Consider the following 19,403-nt stretch of genomic DNA (forward strand, 5'->3'; position numbering starts at 1 on the left):
TTCAACAGGGCTTAAAAAGTGAGGCTCAGGGTTGGAGAGACGGCTTAGCAGTTAAAACCACGTCCTGTGCGAACCCCAGGGCTTGAGGAAGCCTGAGAGACCCCTGGAGTTTAATCCCTAGGACCCACATCAACAGCTGGGCGTGTCCAGTCCCATAGAGAAGCAGAGACCTGAAAATCCTGGCGTGCATGCAAAACTGGGAAAGCTCAAGCCTGGGCGCGGTGGTGCACGCCTTTAATCCCAGCACTCCAGAGGCAGAGGTAGGAGGATAGCCATGAGTTCAAGGCCACCCTGAGACTACATCGTGAATTCTGGGTCAGCCTGGACCAGAATGAGACCCTACCTCGAAAAAACAAATAAAACAACAAAAAGAAATGGCAGGCTCCACTAACAGCCAGACTCTGGCTCAAATGAGAGAGTCATTGAATCTATGCCCCCCCCCCACCTTAGAAGTCCAGCATCAGATGAGAGACCACAGGATACATGCACATGACCCCAGGGGTAGATTTTCCTGATCTGAAACTGCAGGCTCTGTGCTCAGGTTTTTCATACTTTCTAGCCCCCCCACCCCCAACAAGGTCCCCAAACAGGGCTCTGTTCTCAGCTCTGAGCCTGGTTTAGACACTTGTATTTAGCTTTTATTTTTTATTTTTATTTTTATTTTTTTTTTGCCAGAAAGCAAAATGGCTCCTTTTCATCAACACCAGGCCCATGCTCTAGCCATTAGCCAAACAACAAAGGGTTTTCCAAATATGGCTCCAGAGAAGTATGTGTACTTTTTAAGACCACAATGAAGCTAAACTAGCGAAAACGTATTAAGAAAGCGAACAATCGATGCCAAAAGCTCTAGGCTCCCCCCACCCAACAGAACAGCAAGACAAAAGCCAGAAAGAGGAACCAAAAACATGCATTGTTAGGGGAGGGGCCAGCAGGGAGGTGTCGATTTGTATGGAAGGGCTGACGTCATTGTTTCCCAGTAGTGCCCAGCACGCAGGAAACAGATGGGGAAAAAAAAAAAGTAGTGGGAAGGGGGCTACTGGTGGTAACCCGGGCTTGCTCTCTATTTCCCATACTGCCATTTGGAGCCTACACTGTTTATGTACTTTTTGGAAAAAAAAAATGAGGGATGGGAACTCTGTTGCCAGAAGTTTTATTAATTATTTCAGAGCCTACAGGACTGAGCTTGGCAAAGCATGGCGCGGAGCTCTGCGTATCAGATGGCATCCCAGCAGAGCCACAGCTATTTGGGTCAAGTGCAGCCCAAGCCACGGAAGGAGAACTGAGCATCGGTCCGACCCAGGGCTTGAGTGCTGCTTTTCCCCCTTCCTGCCTGGGTGATACTAGGCAAGTTACTTAGCCTGCCCGAGCTGGGTCTCCTTGCTAAAAGAGCCAGAACAGAACTTTCCATACACATAGCGGGAAGAGGTTGAGACTGGACATTCCTGCCACAGGCCCACACCTAGGAAACAAACAGGGTGGGGAGCATCTCTTTTCTTTCCCTTCCTTCCTTCCCTTTCTTTCTTTTTTTAAAAATATTTTTATTTATTTAATTGACAGAGAAAGAGGGGGAGAGAGAGAGAGAGAAAGAATGGGCGGCACCAGGGCCTCCAGCCACTGCAAACGAACTCCAGACACGTGCGCCCCCTTGTGCAGCTGGTTAACGTGCGTCCTGGGGAATCGAACCTGGGTCCTTTGGCTTTGCAGGCAAAAGCCTTAACCGCTAAGCCATCCCTCCAGCCCCCTTCCCTTTCTTTTACTGACACAAGGTCTTGCTATGTAGCCCGGCTGGCCTCAAACTCACGATCCTCCTGCTTCAGCCTTTTGGCTGCGGGGATTACAGGAATGCGTCATCACGCGTTGCGTCGGGAGCATCGTATTTTAAAGTTTTGTCTTTCAACTGAGTGTCTTGTTCTTCAGTGTGTGGGTAAGAAACGGCCACAGACCAGTGACAAATTCCTGTCATTTTCAGCCACTCTGTTCTGCCCTGGGGTTAAGTTCACTCCCTTGCTTTGAAGAGAGGCATCAGTCATGTCATCATCGTCCACATTGTCCTCTCTCCCAGACTGCTCTCAGAAAACCAGGCTCAGCTACCTAAGCGTCTTCTCCCCAAGGCTGTAGGGGGACATGACCAGAGTCCCAAGTGTCCAGAGAAGCCATCTGGTTTCCCGCCTCGAGAAGGCGTCCACCCCTGTCCCCATTCATCCGCCTATGCTTCATGATCAGATGACTTTACCACTTAATCAACTTTCCCTGCTACCAACAATCCCTTTGTTCGAGGCTCTGCCATTCCGCTGCGTCACACGTTAGCCTCACCTGCTCATGCATCCTCAGAAGCTCTTACATTATTCCTGGTACTCTTTAGGGCTCTCACGCTTCCTCACCCCTCTAGGCCAAGAACAACTTGAGAACATCTTTACAAACCCAACAGAGTCTAGTGTATTATGATCCCATTAACAGGTGAACAATTTGGGGGGGCGGTGCTGGAGAGATGGCTTAGAGGTTAAGGCATTTGCCTGCAAAGCCAAAGGATCCCGGTTCGATTCTCCAGGACTCACATAAGCCAGAGGCACAAGGGGGCACAAGTGTCTGGAGTTCGTTTGTAGTGGCTGGAGGCCCTGGTATGCCCATTCTCTCTCTCTCTCTATTTCTCTCTGCCTCTTCCTCTCTCTCAAATAAATAAATAAAATGTATTGTTTAAAAAAGATGAACAATTTGATCTGGAGAGATGGCTTAGTGGTCAATATGCTTGCCTGCAAAGCCTAAGGACCAAGGTTCAATTCCCCAGTACCACATCAGCCAGAGGCACATGCTGGCACATGTGTCTGGTGTTCATTTGCAGTGCCCAGAGACCCTGGTGTGCCCCTTTCTCTCTTTCTGTCCCTACCTCTTTTTTTCCTCTCACTCTCAAATAAAAATTAATTAAAAAAAAAAAAAACAGGTGAAAGATTTATATAATCTGAAGAGAAACTACAGTATATGGTCCTGTTAAATATCGGTTGCATTGAGCTGAAAAGTCCTATACAAGATAATTTCTAATGGAAAACACAGACTGGGCTAGGGACATAGGCCATTAGTACAGTGCTTGCCTAATACATGCAAGGCTCTGAGTTCAGTCTTAAATGCTGAAGATCAAACAATGACAGCCAAACAAAACTAAAACCCTAAAGAGACATTAACAATCAAGGTCATTTCAGCTCTAGATTTATTTGTATTCCAGAATCTCAGCTCAGATGTCCAACCATGTTCTAGCATCTGTAACAGTGAGAACCAGTATATATTTTGTGGGGGAAGGGTAATATTTAATCCTTTTCCTTTGGGGATTGCTGGGGAGGGGGGGGGGTCTTTCAAAGATATTCTGGGCCAGCAACAAACAGGTCAAGGGCATGGTATCAGAGCCTGGTATGCATCAGCCAAGCTTGGGACATGAATGAAGAGTGCTCAAGACTCGATCCCAGAAACTTAGTTGGTTCCGGGGCCCTGCCAAAGCGTGTGGTCCCCACCAAGGAGTGGCTGGTGAGGAGCTAGGAAAATGTAGGGTTTCTGGGGGGAGTTCTGTGTGAACCCAGGGCCCGGGTGTCTTTCGGGGGGAATAGCTATGAGACCCCCGTGTGACCATAAAAACCTTCTTGGATTCCTGGTAAGCCAACATTTGAGCTCCCTAGAAGTTTCCAGCGCTGGAATTAATGAAGTAATTAATGAATGAATGAAGGAATGGTCCGGTATCTACTTCTTCCCACAGAGCCTGCAACAGCATGGGGCAGCAGGCGAGGCGGAGAAGCCACTGGCTGCCTCAGACTCCAAGGCCATGCATGTTTCCAGCGGGCAGGAGGGTTGTGGCTGGGTGGGCACGGAGGGACCTTGGAAGAAGAGGCTGGCTGACTTGAAAACCAATAGATTTAGATGCGTGCATTCGTGGGTGCATGGGTGTAGGACAAAATACTATAGCAGTATCAGTTGTTATGACTATTGCTGGTCTTGGCTGGGGGAAAGCAAAGAAAAAGAAAGAAGTTTAATGATTTTTTTGGGGGGGGGGCAAAGTTGCAACCCTCCAAAGCTCAGGGACCCCTCCAGGAGAGGTGAAGAGAAGAGGGTAAGAGCCAAAGGAAAGGGGAAGAGTGCTTATAATACTGTCATCCAGACATAAAGTGGCCTTGATATGCATGACCTCACAGTGGCTGACACTACCTGTACAAGTCTTGCATAATAAGAGGGAAAAAAATGATGGCAGCAGAGCCGGCCATGGTGGCGCACGCCCTTAATCCCATCACTCGGGAAGCAGAGGTAGGAGGATCGCCATGAGTTCGAGGCCACCCTGAGACTACATAGTTAATTCCAGGTCAGCCTGGGCCAGAATGAAACCCTACCTCAAAACAACAACAACAACAAAATGATGGCATCAACTGCTGGGTGTGGTGGCGCACGCCTTTAATCCCAGCACTCAGGAGGCAGAGGTAGGAGGATGGCTGTGAATTTGAGGCCACCCTGAGACTACATAGTGAATTCCAGGTCAGCTTGGGCTAGAGAGAGACTCTACCTTAAAAAAAATGGGGGGTCTGGAGAGATGGCTTAGCAGTTAAGATGCTTGCCTACAAAGTCTAAGGTCCCCAGTTCGATTCCCCAGGACCCATGTAAGCCAGATGCACCAGGTGGCACATGTGTCTGGAGTTCGTTTGCAATGGCTGGAGGCTCTGGTGCACCCATTCTCTCTCTATCTGCCTCTCTCTCAAAAATAAAACAAATAAATAAATAGTTTTTTTAATGGCATCAAAATACAAGAGAAGGATTGGGGAGATGGCTCAGTGGTTAAAGGTGCTTGATTCCCCAGTACCCACATAAAGACAGATGCACAAAGTAGCATCAGGCCCTGGTGTGCCCATTCTCATTCTTTCTCTCACTCTTTGCAAAGGAAGTAAGAGTCCTGAGACACCCCTTCCCCACGCCCCTGGGCCCACAAGCAGGCAGCTTGGCGTGAGCAGCCTTTCCTGGAGGGAAGGAGCAATGGGAAGCCCTGACCAAAGGTTCTGGCCCTATTTTGGCTACAGCATCTAGCTAAAGTGGGTGCTAGGTAACGGTCCCCATCTCCAGGCGCAGTTTTGGAACTCAGAGCTCCACCCTTTCCTCCACCTCCTGCTGCAGAACCACACAGAGCAAGGAATTCCCTTTTTGCAGGGAGGCAATCAGTCCCGCAAACCATCAGCGCTCGGAACAAACTCTGGAATTCAAAGAGTTTCCCTTCCCAACAGACAAGCTTCCCAGGCTAGCCCACAGATGCATCAAACGGGAATACCAAAATTGCATCAAAATTGCAACTCTGGGGCTGGAGAACGCCTTAGCAGTTAAGGTGTTTTGCCTGCGAAACCTAAGGACCCAGGTTCGATTCCCTGGTACCCACGTAAGCCAGATGCACACAGGGGGCGTGTGTGTTTGGAATCTGTTTGCAATGGCTGGAGGCCCTGGCACGCCCATTCTCTCTAGATCTGACCCTCATGCTTCCTCTCTCTAAATAGTTTAAAAAAAAAAAAAAAATCAAGGCCGAGCGTGGTGGCGCACGCCTTTCTTCCCAGCACTCGGGAGGCAGAGGTAGGAGGATCGCAGTGAGTTCGAGGCCACCCTGAGACTACATAGTGAATTCCAGGTCAGCCTGAGCTAGAGTGAGACCCTACCTAGAAAAACAAACCAAAACAAAACAAAAATGAGCTCCAATGGTCTTGGAGAGCTTGTGCACCCCTTAGGGCATCGTTTATGGGACCTGTGAAGGAGGTTTCCTGCCCTTCTCGTCTAAGATCCCCCCACCAGCCCTGCCCTGGCCAGCAAGTGGCTCTCTGGGCTGCAGGTAGGCTGTGGGGTGGGGGTGGGGGGCAGGCTTCTGAAGCTGGAAGTCATCTAGCCAGAGGGGGTGGGCAGAGAGGAGACAGGGCGAGGCTGCTTCTGTGGTCAAGGAGCCCTTGGCAGAGCTCTGAAAAGCGGGCAGAGGAAGGCATGCAGGCCATAGGTGGAAGTGGTTGTTTCCATTCTCAGAGGGGGTGGTTTGTTGTACCCAGACCTGGCTAGAGCAGTCCTGGCGGCTCAGCGGTGGCCGGACACACCGCTGCTCCCAAATGCCGCCCCCTTCTCTCCCGAGTCTGCCGGTTTCACTCGGGGAGTCCGGGGTGAGGGGTCCCTTACACTCAAGACCCTGCGGTTACAGCCCAGCCTCTAACTGCCTCCTGTCCCAGCACCTGACTTCTCTTTCAGTTCCCTGAGGCCTAGCCGGCCGACTGACCCTCAGGCTTTTTCTTTTTTCTCTTTTCTTTCTTTCTTTCTTTCTTCCTTCCTTCCTTCCTTCCTTCCTTCCTTCCTTCCTTCCTTCCCTCCTTCCTCCCTCCCTCTTTCTTTCTTTCTCTTTTTCTTCTTCCCTCTCTCCCTCCCTCCCTCTCTCTCTGACTTCTTTCCTTCCTTCCTTCCTTCTTTCTTTCTTTCCTTCTTCCTTCCTTCTTTCTTTCTTTCTTTCTTTCTTTCTTTCTCTTTCTCTCTCTCTCTCTCTCTCTCTCTCTCTCTCTCTCTCTCTCTTTCTTTCTTTCTTTCTAATTTTCTGTCTAGTCCAGGTTAGCCTTCAACTTGAGATCCTCATGCCACAGACCCCCCCCCCCAAGTGCTGGGATTACAGCTGCGCCCTCACCCCAGGCTCTAGGCCACTTGAAGGCGCTTTAGTTTAACATTGACACCTTGCTTCCCCCAAACTGGGAAATCTGTGTGAAGTGGCCTCTTCATCACTGTGGCAAGCGGTCCTCTGGGCTACTGACGACCCCTCAGCCACATCATCCATTCCCCTCGTTATCTCGAACCTTGTTCTGTCACCATGGCTGTGGCAGTCAGTGTGAGTCCAGGCTGTCAGGACAGTTGTGACTGAGGTGTGTATGTCCTCTGGGAAGTGCTTGTCCTACGTTAACTTATGTACTTACACATTAATCCTGGGGTCCCCATTTTACAAGAGAGGAACCAAGACCCAGAGTGGGCACGCAAGTTGCTGCGGGGACCATCAGCCCGGATCGAGCAAACTTGCGATTCTGTTTCAGGCAGTGAGGTTCCAGCCATCTTAATGGGCTCCCGCAGCAGAGTCACCTGACTTGGATCAGGAAATGTTTCCAGAACTTTCCTAAGCTGAGGCCCAGAGGATGAGAAATTAGCCAGGGAAGGTATGGTGGTGATGATGGGTCAAAGCGCTGGGGAGGAGCTAACCAGAGAGAAACCCTTGCCCTTGCTCTCCACTCAAGGCAAAATCTTTTTTTTTTTTTTTCATTTTTATTTATTTATCTGAGAGTGACAGAGAGAGAGAGAAAGAAGCAGATAGAGAGAGAGATATAAAGAGAATGGGCACGCCAGGGCTTCCAGCCTCTGCAAACAAACTCCAGACGCGTGCGCCCCCTTGTGCATCTGGCTAACGTGGGTCCTGGAGAATCGAGCCTTGAACCGAGGTCCTTAGGCTTCACAGGCAAGCACTTAACTGCTAAGCCATGTCTCCAGCCAAAAAATCTTTTTGAAAAATATTTAATTTAATTTAATTTATTGAGAAATAGATAGATGATAGATAGATAGGTAGGTAGAGACAGAGAGAGAGAATGGGCCCACCAGGGCTTCCAGCCACTGCAAACAAACTCCAGACATGTGCACCACCATGTGCATCTGGCTTATATGGGTCCTGGGGGAGTCGAACCTGGGTCCTTAGGTTTTGCAGACAAGCGCCTTAACCGCTAAGCCATCTCTCCAGCCCAAGGCTAAATCTTGTCTTGAACAGAAAAAACATTTCCCTTCTTGGCTTAAGTCCTTGCTCCTGTTTATGTTGTTCAAGTATCTGGTCTGTCTTCCCAGTCTTGACGGTGGACTTCTGAAGGTGTGTTTGCACCCCTGAGCCTGTCCCTTCCTGAAACCTGGGGCTCTTTTTTTTTTCCCCTTCCCTCTGCATCTACTACACTGCCTGAATATTTCTATTTACTGAATGAATGAGTGAACAAATGGGCTGAATAAACACAGTGAGGAAATCACATAGCTTCAGAAACAAAGCGTAGCTCCATCGACACTTCCCACTGGTTTCTCCTCATCCTTTTAAACTCTGGAGCTGGGGCCGAGAAGACGGCGCAGTACTTAACGGTGCTTGCTCCCAAAGTCCATTGGCCCAAGTTCTACTGCCCAGCACACACATAAAGCCAAACTCCGAAAACACCAGGGGGCTGGATGGCTTAGCAGTTAAGGCGCTTGCCTGCGAAGCCTAAGGACCCAGGTTTGATTCCCCCAGGACCCACATAAAACAGATGCACAAGGTGACACGTGAATCTGGAGTTCATTTGTAGTGGCTGGAGGCCCTGGTACATCCACTGCCTCTGTCTCTCTATCTGTTCCTCCCTCTCTTAAATAAATAAATAAAACACTTAAAGAAACACCAGGGCTTACTCTCATCAAATTTAGTACTAAATCTGCATTGGTGAGTTATATTTGTTATGAACCTTCCCTGAAATTAAAGATGTTACGTATAAATACATGGAAACATATTTTCAGCCTGACAGGGATGAGAGAAAACTCCCCCCATTTTCTTTTCTTTTCTTCAAGATAAGGCCTTGCTGTAGCCCAGGCTGACCTGGAATTCACTATGTAGTCTCAGGCTGGCCTCCAACTCACAAGGATCCTCTCTCTCTCTCTCTCTCTCTCTCCTTCTCTCTCTCTCTCCTTCTCTCTCTCTCTCCTTCTCTCTCTCTCTCCTTCTCTCTCTCTCTCTCTCTCTCTCTCCTTCTCTCTCTCTCTCTCTCTCTCCTTCTCTCTCTCTCTCTCTCTCTCTCTCTCTCTCCTTCTCTCTCTCTCTCTCTCTCTCCCCTTCTCTCTCTCTCTCTCTCCAGTGCTGGAATTAAAGGCGTGTGTCACCACGCCTGTCTGAGAGAAAAATCTTTAGGAATAAAAAAGGTTCATATTTCCTATCAAACATTGAGAGGGAATATTTGGAAAGGCCACTTAAGGAAGCATGGTCTGTAAGCCTCCTGTTATGCAGGCTTGTGTAGCTAGCCTGAGCCGCTGAGAGGTCATGCGTACCACGGCCACTCTGTGTGTAGAAGACGGGATTGCAAAGCACTGCGGGCATTGTGCGCAGTAGACCTCCATCCTGACCAGACATCACCACCATCTGGGAGAGATTCCGATGTAGTCAGTCTGGAATGAGACCTTGGAATCAGTGTGTTTGTGACTTTTGTTTGTCAGGTTGGCCTCAATTGTGCAATCCTCCTGCCTCCGCCTCCTAAATGCTGAGATTATAGGTGTGCACCATCACACTTTTAAGTGGCTTTAACTTTTTTATATTAAATATTTAATTTTATTTACTTAGCTGAGAGAGAGAGAGAATATGATCTCTAGATACATGTGGTATATGGTGCTTTCTTTTTTAATATTTCATATTTTATTTATTTAGTTATTTGACAGAGAGAAAGAGGCAGAGAGAGAGAGAGAAAGAGGGAGAGAGAGAGAGAGGGAGAAAGAGAGAGAATGGGCACGCCAGGGCCTACAGCCACTGCAAATGAGCTCCAGAAGCCTCCCTGTGCATCTGGCTTACGTGGGCCCTGGGGAATCGAACCTGGGTCCTTTGACTTTGTAGCCAAGCACCTTCACTACTAAGCCATCCCTCCAGCCTGGCTTCAACATTTAAAAAACAAAAAACAACAACAACAAAAAACCCTCTCCAGTGACTGCAATATTTTACCATCATGGCCTCTAAGGCCAGATTAACGTCGCTTTTTACTAAGAAGAGGGCAAAATGGACAAAGACAGCTCAGAAGGGTGAGAAACACGTTGGCTTTTATAACGGTGCCAACCCAGAGGACCAAGTCAGTTTTTCCTTCTCACTCACTTACTTGTTCCCTTGCTCCCAGCCTCAGAAAATCCAAAGTCTGTTGGGAGAGCAGAGCACTTGGAAGAGAGACAGGCCATGTCTGTGGGCACATTGTAGCCTGCCTAAGCTTCACCAACAGCCTCCCATCACAGGTGACAACAGGATGTGGCTTTTCTCACACAGCTACAAGGAAAAGCCTTCACATTTAGCAATTAAAAGAGAGAGAGAGAGAAGAGATAGGAGCTGAGCATGGTGGCACACGCCTTTAATCCCAGCACTTGGGAGGCAAAGGGAGGAGGATCACTTTGAGTTCGAGGCCACCCTGAGACTACATAGTGAATTCCAGGCCAGCTTGGGCTACAGCAAGACCCTACTTCAAATTAAAAAAAAAAAAGAAGAAGAAGAAGATAGGCCTGGAGAGATGGCTTAGCAGTCAAGGTGTTTGCCTGCAAAGCCTAAGGACCCAGGTTCGATTCCCTAGTACCCATGTTAGCCAAATGCACCAGGCGGCACATGTGTCTGGAGTTCGTTTGCAGTGGCTGGAGGCCCTGGTGGGTTCATTCTCTCTCACTTTCTATCTCTCTCTTAAATAAAATACTTTAAAAAAGAAGAGGAAGAGAAGAAGAAACATATACCCTCCCTCCCCCAAGCATGAGCAGTGAGGAAGGGATGAACTTGCTTGTCTACCCTGGACAGGGAGAGAAGCTGGGGTGGTTCCCAGGGGAGGTCCGTGGTTTGGGGCAGCCATCCCTGTGGCTGGAAGGGAACTGAAAAAGGCTCCAAGAAGCCATGGTACGGACCTGCTGGGGTGTTCATAACCAGGCCAGAGAAAAAAATGGCCACAGAGGAAAACTGGCCTGGAGATGTCGCGAAGAGGCGCAGCACTGACCTCGCGTGAGGGAGTCCAGGGCTCCGAGCCACAGGGCTGCTGGAGGAAGAAGAGAGGATTTACCTTTGTGTATTGCGCTGCCTATAGAACCCGTGCGTAGAATGCTGCCTGTGTGTGTTTCTAAGAGAAGGCGTTTCTGTTTTTCATCAGCTTTCCAAAGATTAAGAGTGACAACGGGCCCTGAACAACATCCACCCTAATTTTGTTTTGTTTTGTTTTTTAATTTATTTATTTGAGAGCGACAGACAGAGAAAGAGGCAGAGAGAGAGAGAGAGAGAGAGAGAATGGGCGCGCCAGGGCCTCCAGCCACTGCAAACGAACTACAGACGCGTGCGCCCCCTCGTGCATCTGGCTAACGTGGGTCCTGGGGAATTGAGCCTCAAACCAGGGTCCTCAGGCTTCACAAGCAAGCGCTTAACCGCTAAGCCATCTCTCCAGCCCAACATCCACTCTAAACTGAACAAAATATGTCGCCCATCCATATACTCTGCCCCATCGGATTTGTCCATCGGAAGGCAGCAGTGAATTATACAAGCAACTGACAGTCATCCTTGGCGCTCAGCCTTTGCCTGCCTGGAGTTCCCACTCAGGGGTGCAGCTGCCCCACATTCAGATGGCCCACACATAGCTCACTCACCAGCTCTGAGCTGTACCTCAGGGCTTGGCTTCCCTTCACAGCACAGGGCTCTCTCTCTATATTGGCATACATCTCTTTTCTTCCCTTCTGCCCTTGTGGTACTGCGTTTGAATCTGTTGTTTTCTCATCTCTACCAGGGCAGTGCCCTGCCCTTCACCTCCAAAAGTTCAGAGTTCAGTGACCACATTATCAGTCTCGAAAAATCCTCCAGGGATGGTGGCTCATGGTTACCACTATGACGGTCACCTACGACATTCTGGGATGTTCTTCCAAGGTCATGGGCAAGGGGACAGTTTCCTGCCCAGCCTTTCCTCCCTGGGAGTAGAGTCTACTCCTTTTTATTTATTTGCGTATTTAATATATTTAATTTATTTGAGAGAGAGAGAGAGGGAGAGGGAGAGAGAGAGAGAGAGAGTGCCAGGGCCTCCAGCCACTGCAAACAAACTCCAGATGCATGCGCCCCCTCGTACATCTGGCTTATGTGGGTCCTGGAGAATCAAACCAGGATCCTTTGGCTTTGCAGGCCAATGCGTTAACCGCTAAGCCATCTCTCCAGCCTCAGAGTCCTTCTTGTCTATTAACTCACACATGCCTCTGGACAGTCCATGAAGAAGCTACATTGAGGAAGCCAAAGAATGTAGGAGCCACAGGGTGGAAGGGAATATCCAGAGGCATTGCCCCCCCCCCACAATGACTGACTGCTGCTCCCACAACTCACAGTTTCATAATGAATACCAGCAACCCCAAAGAGGAGGGTCCTCAGTGGAATGGGGGCAGGGAGGAGGGAATGGTGATAGCAACATATGATATATCCATACAAAGTTTCTACTTAATAAAAAATAATATTAAGACACTTGGGAGGCAAGAGGTAGGAGGATCACTGTGAGTTCAAGGCCACCCTGAGACTACATAGTGAATTCCAGGTCAGCCTGGGCTAGTGTGAGACCCTGCCGCAAAAAAATAAAATAAAATAAAAATAATAGTATAAGAAAAGAATCTACGTTGTTTTGGAGAAAACTGTTAGTGTTGATTTTGTTGCTCAATTGTATACTAACAAAAACAAGAGACAGGGCTGAAGAGATGGCTTAGCAGTTAAGGCACTTGCCCGAAAAGTTAACGGACACAGGTTTGATTCCCCAGTACACATGTAAGCCAAATTCACAAGGTGGTAGGTGCCTCTGGAGTTCATTTGCAGTGGCTCAAAGCCCTGGTGTGCCCATTCTCTCTCTAGCTGCCTCTTTCTTCCTCTTTCTCTCTGTCTCTGATTTCTCAAACAAATAATAACAAAAAATTTTAAAAAGGTAAGAGGCAAACAATTGAGTTTTGCTATAGGGTTGAGGAGGGAAAGTCTGGTTACGCTCACTGATAATAAACTGCTCACTACGCACGTTGAATTTCCACGTAGCACACTAATAGTGTGGGGATCATTAAGTGGGTCCGTGGCATTTCATTTCAAAGCTGAACTCTATTCAGGTATATTCAGTCTTGAAAGTTTGCTGATCCTGTGGCAGGATTGTCTGCTTTCAATTTAGGGACCAAAAAAAAAAAAAAAAGTTATCAAAAGAAAATGTTGCTTTATATATGGGAACCAGAACGAGCCAAAGGGCCTAACAGGTTAGAGCCCTCCTCGCCCGTTGTGACTGTCTATGTGACTCCAGGTAAGTCAGTTTACCCACCCGGAGCTCCCTCTCCTCCTCTGCGGAAGAAGCCATGGTCCTGGCTTTGCCCTTTTCCTCTAAGCAGTCGCTCCCTTCCTTTCTCCTTAAATGCAGCACGCGGAGCCTTGAACTTGAAGCAGAGAGAGCAGTCGTCTGGGGCACTCTGGCATGGCTCAGGTTCATCCTAAGGCCCAGAACTCTTAAAGAGCGGGGTGGGGCTGGAAAACTCTCTTCCGGAACTCTGGAGACTTTGAAGAGAGAGCCCCAGAATAACTCCTACATGGTGGAAGGTGGCATCCCAGGAGCATGCGCAAGTGACCCTGCAGGTTAACCTGAGGACCCCCTCTCCTCTACAAAAACAAGTGGAGCAAAACATTTTTCATCCTAAACTGCAGGTCCCAGTGGTTAAAATATACATTTGGGGTTTTGCCACATTCAAAAAAGAAAAAAAAAAGTTCAAGCCAAGTGATCTTTAAAAAAAAAAAAAAAAACAACAACAAAACACTCAAGTCAATCTCTGGAGAGTGCTGGTGAGAACTGAATGCCTTGGCTCCCAGTTCTACTTCAATTCCAGAGAGACAGTTTTGAAACCTGTGGTTCCCTGAAGACTAAAATACTAAGGCATTTGTCCTAATGACACAGCAGACTGAACTCTAGAAGACCACAGGAATATCACACCACTGCGAATCACCAGCGGGCCGAGTCTTCAGAAAGAGGAAGCGAAACAAAAGCTCTGCACTGTTTTTAAGATGGACTTGATATGGACAAACCAAATCAGTTTTTTTTTTTTTTTTCTTGAGAGAGAATTTTCCTGGAGGCGGAATTATTCTGCACGGTTACACAGCCCTTAAATTTCCCCTTTGTTGCATGTATGTATGTATAAACACGGGGCCCATGTAGTGAGCTCTTTTCTCTGTCTCTAAAGCTTCCCAAGTTTTTTTTTTTTTCTTCCCCCTGGTCATGGGTTAAGGGCAGGGCCCGTCAGTGTCCTAAAGGAGCCATTTAATGCTCAATTTCTCCAACTTTCCTAGGATTACAAACGTCTCCCCTCAAATAACGTTACCGTATTCCAGATTGTTTTCTTCCTTTTCTTCCTCACCCAACAAATGTTTAAATTGTCTCCACGCTGCTAGGACCTTTTTTTTTTTTTTTCTTCTTTTTCCAAGCTGACCCTGAAAACAGACACACACACTCTCTCCTTTTCTCCCATGTTCCCTAAACTGTTTTAAAATCCTGGTTCTCTGAACTTCCTAGGACACACTTCTGGCCTGATACCCCAAATCCAAACGCTAAGAGGAGGTCAAAGGGTGGTGGCGGCCGCGATGCTTGGGGACAGAGTGTGTGGTGGTGGGGGCGGGGGAGAGGTACTATATATTTGGCATTGGCTCAGAAATTCAGAAAATGTTTGTGCAAGCACTCCTCCCCAGCCAGCATCTCCCCTCCTCCTCTCCCCCCCCCCCAACCTCCTAGGATGCGAGCTGGTGACTCGGTACCGCAGGGCCAGCTAAGAAGACGCTCACAGTGGCGCACGGTGACCAATCCACAGTCTACCCGTCATCCTTCCCTTGCAACATCTAAGGTTTAGGATCAGGACCTCTTTGGGTCCCTCAGGAAGGGTCAGCTGAACTTGCAGCAAGCACAGCCCATTAAAATAGCTTGTGTGGGACTAACCCGAGGACTGACACCGCTTCTGCATGTCCTGGGGGGCGGGGGGGGGACGTTGGGGGGAGTAGGGCGGCAGCGTTGTGCACCTTCAGAACCGGGTACGCTCTTGGGAAAGGACAGAACCGTACGTGAGCACACACGAGCCTGGAATACATTAACTTGTGAACTGAATCCAACACCAGCCGCGCGACCCCCCCCCCCAAATACACATACACACCCAGCCCAGAGACTCAGTCCGTCACTCGCAAACACAAAAATAAGTAAATGAAATAAGAAGAGAAGGGGAAAAAGGTCGGAGGCACTTTACCATCCTGTCCCGAGCTCTCCAGATACTCCGTCAGGTCACATCCGAACGCACTGGCGGCCCCCTTTCGTTTAAGCTTCTGCTTGGCACCCTTGTTCTTCATGAGTTAGTCCCCGAAGAGGCTTGCCCCCCTCTTGTCTCCTGGGCCCCTGGGCTTTGGCAGCGCGCGCGGTCTCGGGCGGGGGTTTGGATGGATGGATGGATGGGTGGATGGATGGGTGGGTGGGGTAGGTGGGTTAGCTCAGCGGAGCAGCGCGGCACCGGGGGGTCTGCATGGGCGCACGGAGGAGGAGTAGGGCGAGGACGACGTCGAGGAGGAGCTGGGGACCTCCCTCTTCTCCCGGGGACCGGGTGCTGAGCGCGGCTTCTCCAATCCCACGCGCGATCGCGCGCGCGCGCCTCCAGGGGCCGCGGACGGTGCCGGAGAGGCCGCGCGCGGGGCCGGCTCGTTCCAGCCCCCCGGAGTGTCCGCGTCCCGGGCCACTCCCGCGGGGAGGAGTCCCCTCGTGCCAGACCGCGCTGTCCGCTTGGCTTTTCCTCCTCCCCCGCCCCGCCGGGTGGCCGGGCACGGGATGGGGGACGCTGGCGGGCGGGGAGGGCGACGGGCAGCCCCGGGGACCGGGGACGGGTGTGGGGCGGGAGGCGGCCGTGCGTCCTGCGCCCCGGGGCCCGCGCTCCTCCGCCGGCCTTCAGACGGCTCCGGTGGAGCGAAAACCAAGCATCCTGTCTCTGCGGCCCGCCCTCCCCTCGCGCGCGCCTCCCCCCCCCCCTTTTCTCTCTCTCTCTCTTTTTTTTTCCTGTCTTACAAATCCTAGGATCATCCAGCGCAGGAAACGCTGGAAGGAAGTCAGCTCGGGAGGGAAGGCGGGGGGGGTGGCGCGGAGGGTGGAAACTTTTGGCAGCTCGGAGCTCGTGTGAGTGTGCGTGGAGCCGGAGGAAGTAGGCGGGTGGGTTCGAGGAGCTCGGGGCTTGGGGGAGGCGGGGAGAGGTTTGGGGTTGGGGTGGCGGGGGTGGAGGGGGGAGGAAGGAGAAGAGATCGCGCTCTGCCTGCCCCCCGCCCCGGGGACGCCCCGGGAGGAAATGTCGCCCTCCTCCTCCTCCCGGGGACCCGGAGGGCCGCCGCCCGCTTCCTGCCGCGCGCGCCAGCCGGGCTCTTGCAAGAGAGAGAGAGAGGCCCCGCCGGTGCCCGCGATCTCGGGGAGGCTATACCGGATGGGCACCCCCTCCACACACACACACACACACACACACACACACACACCGAGAAAGCTCGGCCTGGGGCCTCACATTGTCATCCCCAAACCTGACGCTTTCTATTTTCGGTGCCTGCTTTCCAGCGCACCGCGCGCGCACACACACTTTTTAAAAAAAAAGAGATAGTAAGTGACACGAACAGAGTCGAGGAATCCGCGGAGAAACCTGATGGGCAGCGGGGTTGACGCTGGCCACGCCCACCTGGCCTCCATAGGGTCCGGGTGTGTGTGTGTGTGTGTGTGTGTGTGTGTGTGTGTGTGTGTGTGTGCGCGCGCGCGCGCGGGGGGGGGGGTGGCGTCCCAGGAGATTCCGCTCCCATGCTGATGTCAGGAAGGATACCCTCAGGGCTTTGGAATCTCTGCCCAGAAGTGAGTACACACACACACACACACACACACACACTATTGCAAACTGTGATGAGAGGGGAGAACCCAGTATCTAAAAGGCCTCTGAGACTGACTCTCTCTTTTGCAAACTGATGGGAGAGCCCAGTATCAATCAAAGGGATCTCTTGACGCGCACGCACGCACGCACGCACACACACACACACACACACACTGTTGCAAACTGTGATGGGAGGGGACGACCCAGTATCGAAGGGGCCTCTGACATTTTCGCACCAGCCCCCCAGGTTGTTGATAACCTCTCAGGTTCTTGCGGGAGGGCATGTCCTTCCGTCTTCAGTTAGTTGAAATCTTTATAATTGTGTGTACTCAGCACACAGTAAGCACTCAATTCCTGTGATTTAACCATTTGAGGACTAAAAAACTTCCTGTATGAATTCAAATCCATATATAGGCTTGAAAAGTTAAGAGATATTCATACAGTGTGGATTGCTGCCCAAAGCTTTATGTATAGTAGTTTAGTTATGGAATCCCCTAACAGTGTCCATGACAACTTATGAACTGGGACATTTTCTGTCAGGTCACAACCTGATAGCTAGCCTACCAAATCTTGCCCACAGATGTATTTGGTTTGGCACAGGCAAGGCTTTCCTTAAAAAAAAAAAAAAAAAAAAAAAAGCTAGCGTTAAAGTTATTTTTCCATAAGAAATCTGGATTTCTGCCTTCTCTTGCAAAATGGAATTGCTGGTTATTCCATATGGCAAAGACCAGTGATGCCAAGTCATGCTCATGCCAAGTCATTCTATTTACAGATGGACCCTCCCAGGCTGGAGAGATGGCTTAGCAGTTAGGGCATTTGCCTGCAAAGCCAAAGGACCTCGGTTCAATTCCCCAGGACCCACATAAGCCAGATGCACAAGGTGGCGCACGCATCTGGAGTTTGTTTGCAGTGGCTGGAGGCTCTGGTGTGCCTATTCTCTTTCTCTCTCAAGTAAATAAAAATAAAATAAAACATTAAAATAGAGACAGACCCTCCAGTTTGCAGCCCCATTGATCGCCCTCCCTCCTTCCCACTTGCCGGGTCACATGAGGCTTTACATAAACTCTGAATGGTCTTGCTTGCCTTCCTTCCACTTTCCTATCTGTCTCTTGGTGATACAGGCTCTGGCCCAGTCATCTTGGCGAGACATCTTCAAGTAAAGCACCAGCTGACTCATTTCTCTCCTTCCATGTCCCACTTCCAAGCTAGACCCACCCTGAATGATGTGTCCTTCAAAATGCCTCTCAGCTGGGCTCTTCGTGGTCAGGCCTGCCCACTCAGTGGCAATCACGTATTCCTCAATGATGAGGATCTTTCCTGGTGAGGTCTTCCCATGTGAAGCTCATCCCTCTCGGTCCAGTGTACCGGAGGCCTGCCGGGTCTTCCTCTAGTATTGCTGGTACACGCTTGCTCGTCAAAATGTCAATGACTCTTTGTTTTCTACTGCCAGGGTTGCGCTTTGTAAGCATTTTTAAACTTCTTTGGAGACCCTCCAGTGGAATATCTCATATAGTGGCTTGTTTCTCTGTGTATTTACGTAGAGAAGCATCTCTGTGTGGGACCAGAATGATCACTGATAATGTTTGCTTAGGAGTTTACTTCAGAAAGGACATCTACATTCTCATTTTTCTCTTTCTCCTTGCTTTTTTTTTTTTTTTTTTTTTAAGGATTTGCGACTGGGGTTTTCCCAGCCACAAACTCAGAATGCTAGCCCCCCCTCCCCAGCCACTTGCTTATTTTAAGCAGACTCTATGGCAAAAAAAAAAAAAAAAAAAAAATAGACTTGAGTTCCAAAGGGCTTTTCTATTTTACTGTGGATTTCCTAGGATGTAAAGTCATATGAAGTTACTGTAGGAATGTTAACTGGAAAAAAAAAGTCATGAGCTGGAGAGATGGCTTAGTGGTTAAGCGCTTGCCTGTGAAGCCTAAGGACCCTGGTTCGAGGCTTGATTCTCCAGAACCCACATTAGCCAGATGCACAAGGGAGCGCACGCATCTGGAATTCATCTGCAGCGGCTGGAGGCCCTGGCATGCCCATTCTCTCTCTCTCTCTCTCTCTCTGCCTCTTTCTGTCTCTGTCGCTCTCACATAAGAAAATAAAAATAAATGAAAAAATAAAAGAATTTAAAAAAGTATTTTCATGATAATATAGATGTACATTTACTGGAAGAAACATTTTGCTTACAGGAAACTGTTACTGAAGAATTCTTCAGGATAGAGGGACTGCTTAGTGGTTAAGGCGTTTGCCTGCAAAGCTTAAGGACCCAGGTTCGATTCCCTGGGACCCATGTAAACCAGATGCACATGTGCCGCATGTTTCTGGAATTTGTTGGCAGCGGCTGGGTGCTCTGGTGCACCCATTCTCTCTATCTGCCTCTCTCTAAATGGACAAATAAATTAAAAAGATAAAAAAGCAATCATTGGCTGTTTATGATGCCCCTTACCTGCATCTGTTGAGGATGGATGCAGGGTGCCACACGCTTTCTTAAGAGCAAGGAGGGTAGAGCCCTCCCCTGATGTAAATGCCTAGGCGGACGTCAGGAGCAGGGGTTTGGAAAGTTTAGCGTCATCTGTGATTATAAACGTTTCTTTTACCCAGTTTGTCCAGCATTTTCAGCCTTCTTCACCCCACTCCCACAACTAGAGGCTCTTACTGACTCCTTGTCCCTCACCTGTGACCAGTGTGATCTGAATGCCATGTTCTCCGGAACTAGAGTGTCAGGTCCTTCTCTTACCAGATGTTTTTCTTTCCTGACTTCCTCTCT

At 49.6% G+C, this 19,403-nt stretch overlaps 1 protein-coding gene across 1 annotated transcript in view; it reads right to left on the bottom strand.

Moving 5' to 3' along the window:
- Arhgap31 (Rho GTPase activating protein 31) overlaps nucleotides 1-15,386 on the bottom strand; it is a 157,329-nt gene extending 141,943 nt beyond the window's left edge. Inside the window, exon 1 of the mRNA XM_045147052.1 lies at nucleotides 15,004-15,386. Within this exon, the coding sequence (XP_045002987.1) occupies nucleotides 15,004-15,103 (100 nt within the window). The 5' untranslated portion in view covers nucleotides 15,104-15,386. The remainder of the gene's footprint in view (nucleotides 1-15,003) is intronic.
- Between the last annotated feature and the right edge of the window lie 4,017 nt (nucleotides 15,387-19,403).

Source organism: Jaculus jaculus, chromosome 4 (genome assembly GCF_020740685.1).
Source record: "Jaculus jaculus isolate mJacJac1 chromosome 4, mJacJac1.mat.Y.cur, whole genome shotgun sequence".
Lineage (NCBI taxonomy): Eukaryota > Metazoa > Chordata > Mammalia > Rodentia > Dipodidae > Jaculus > Jaculus jaculus.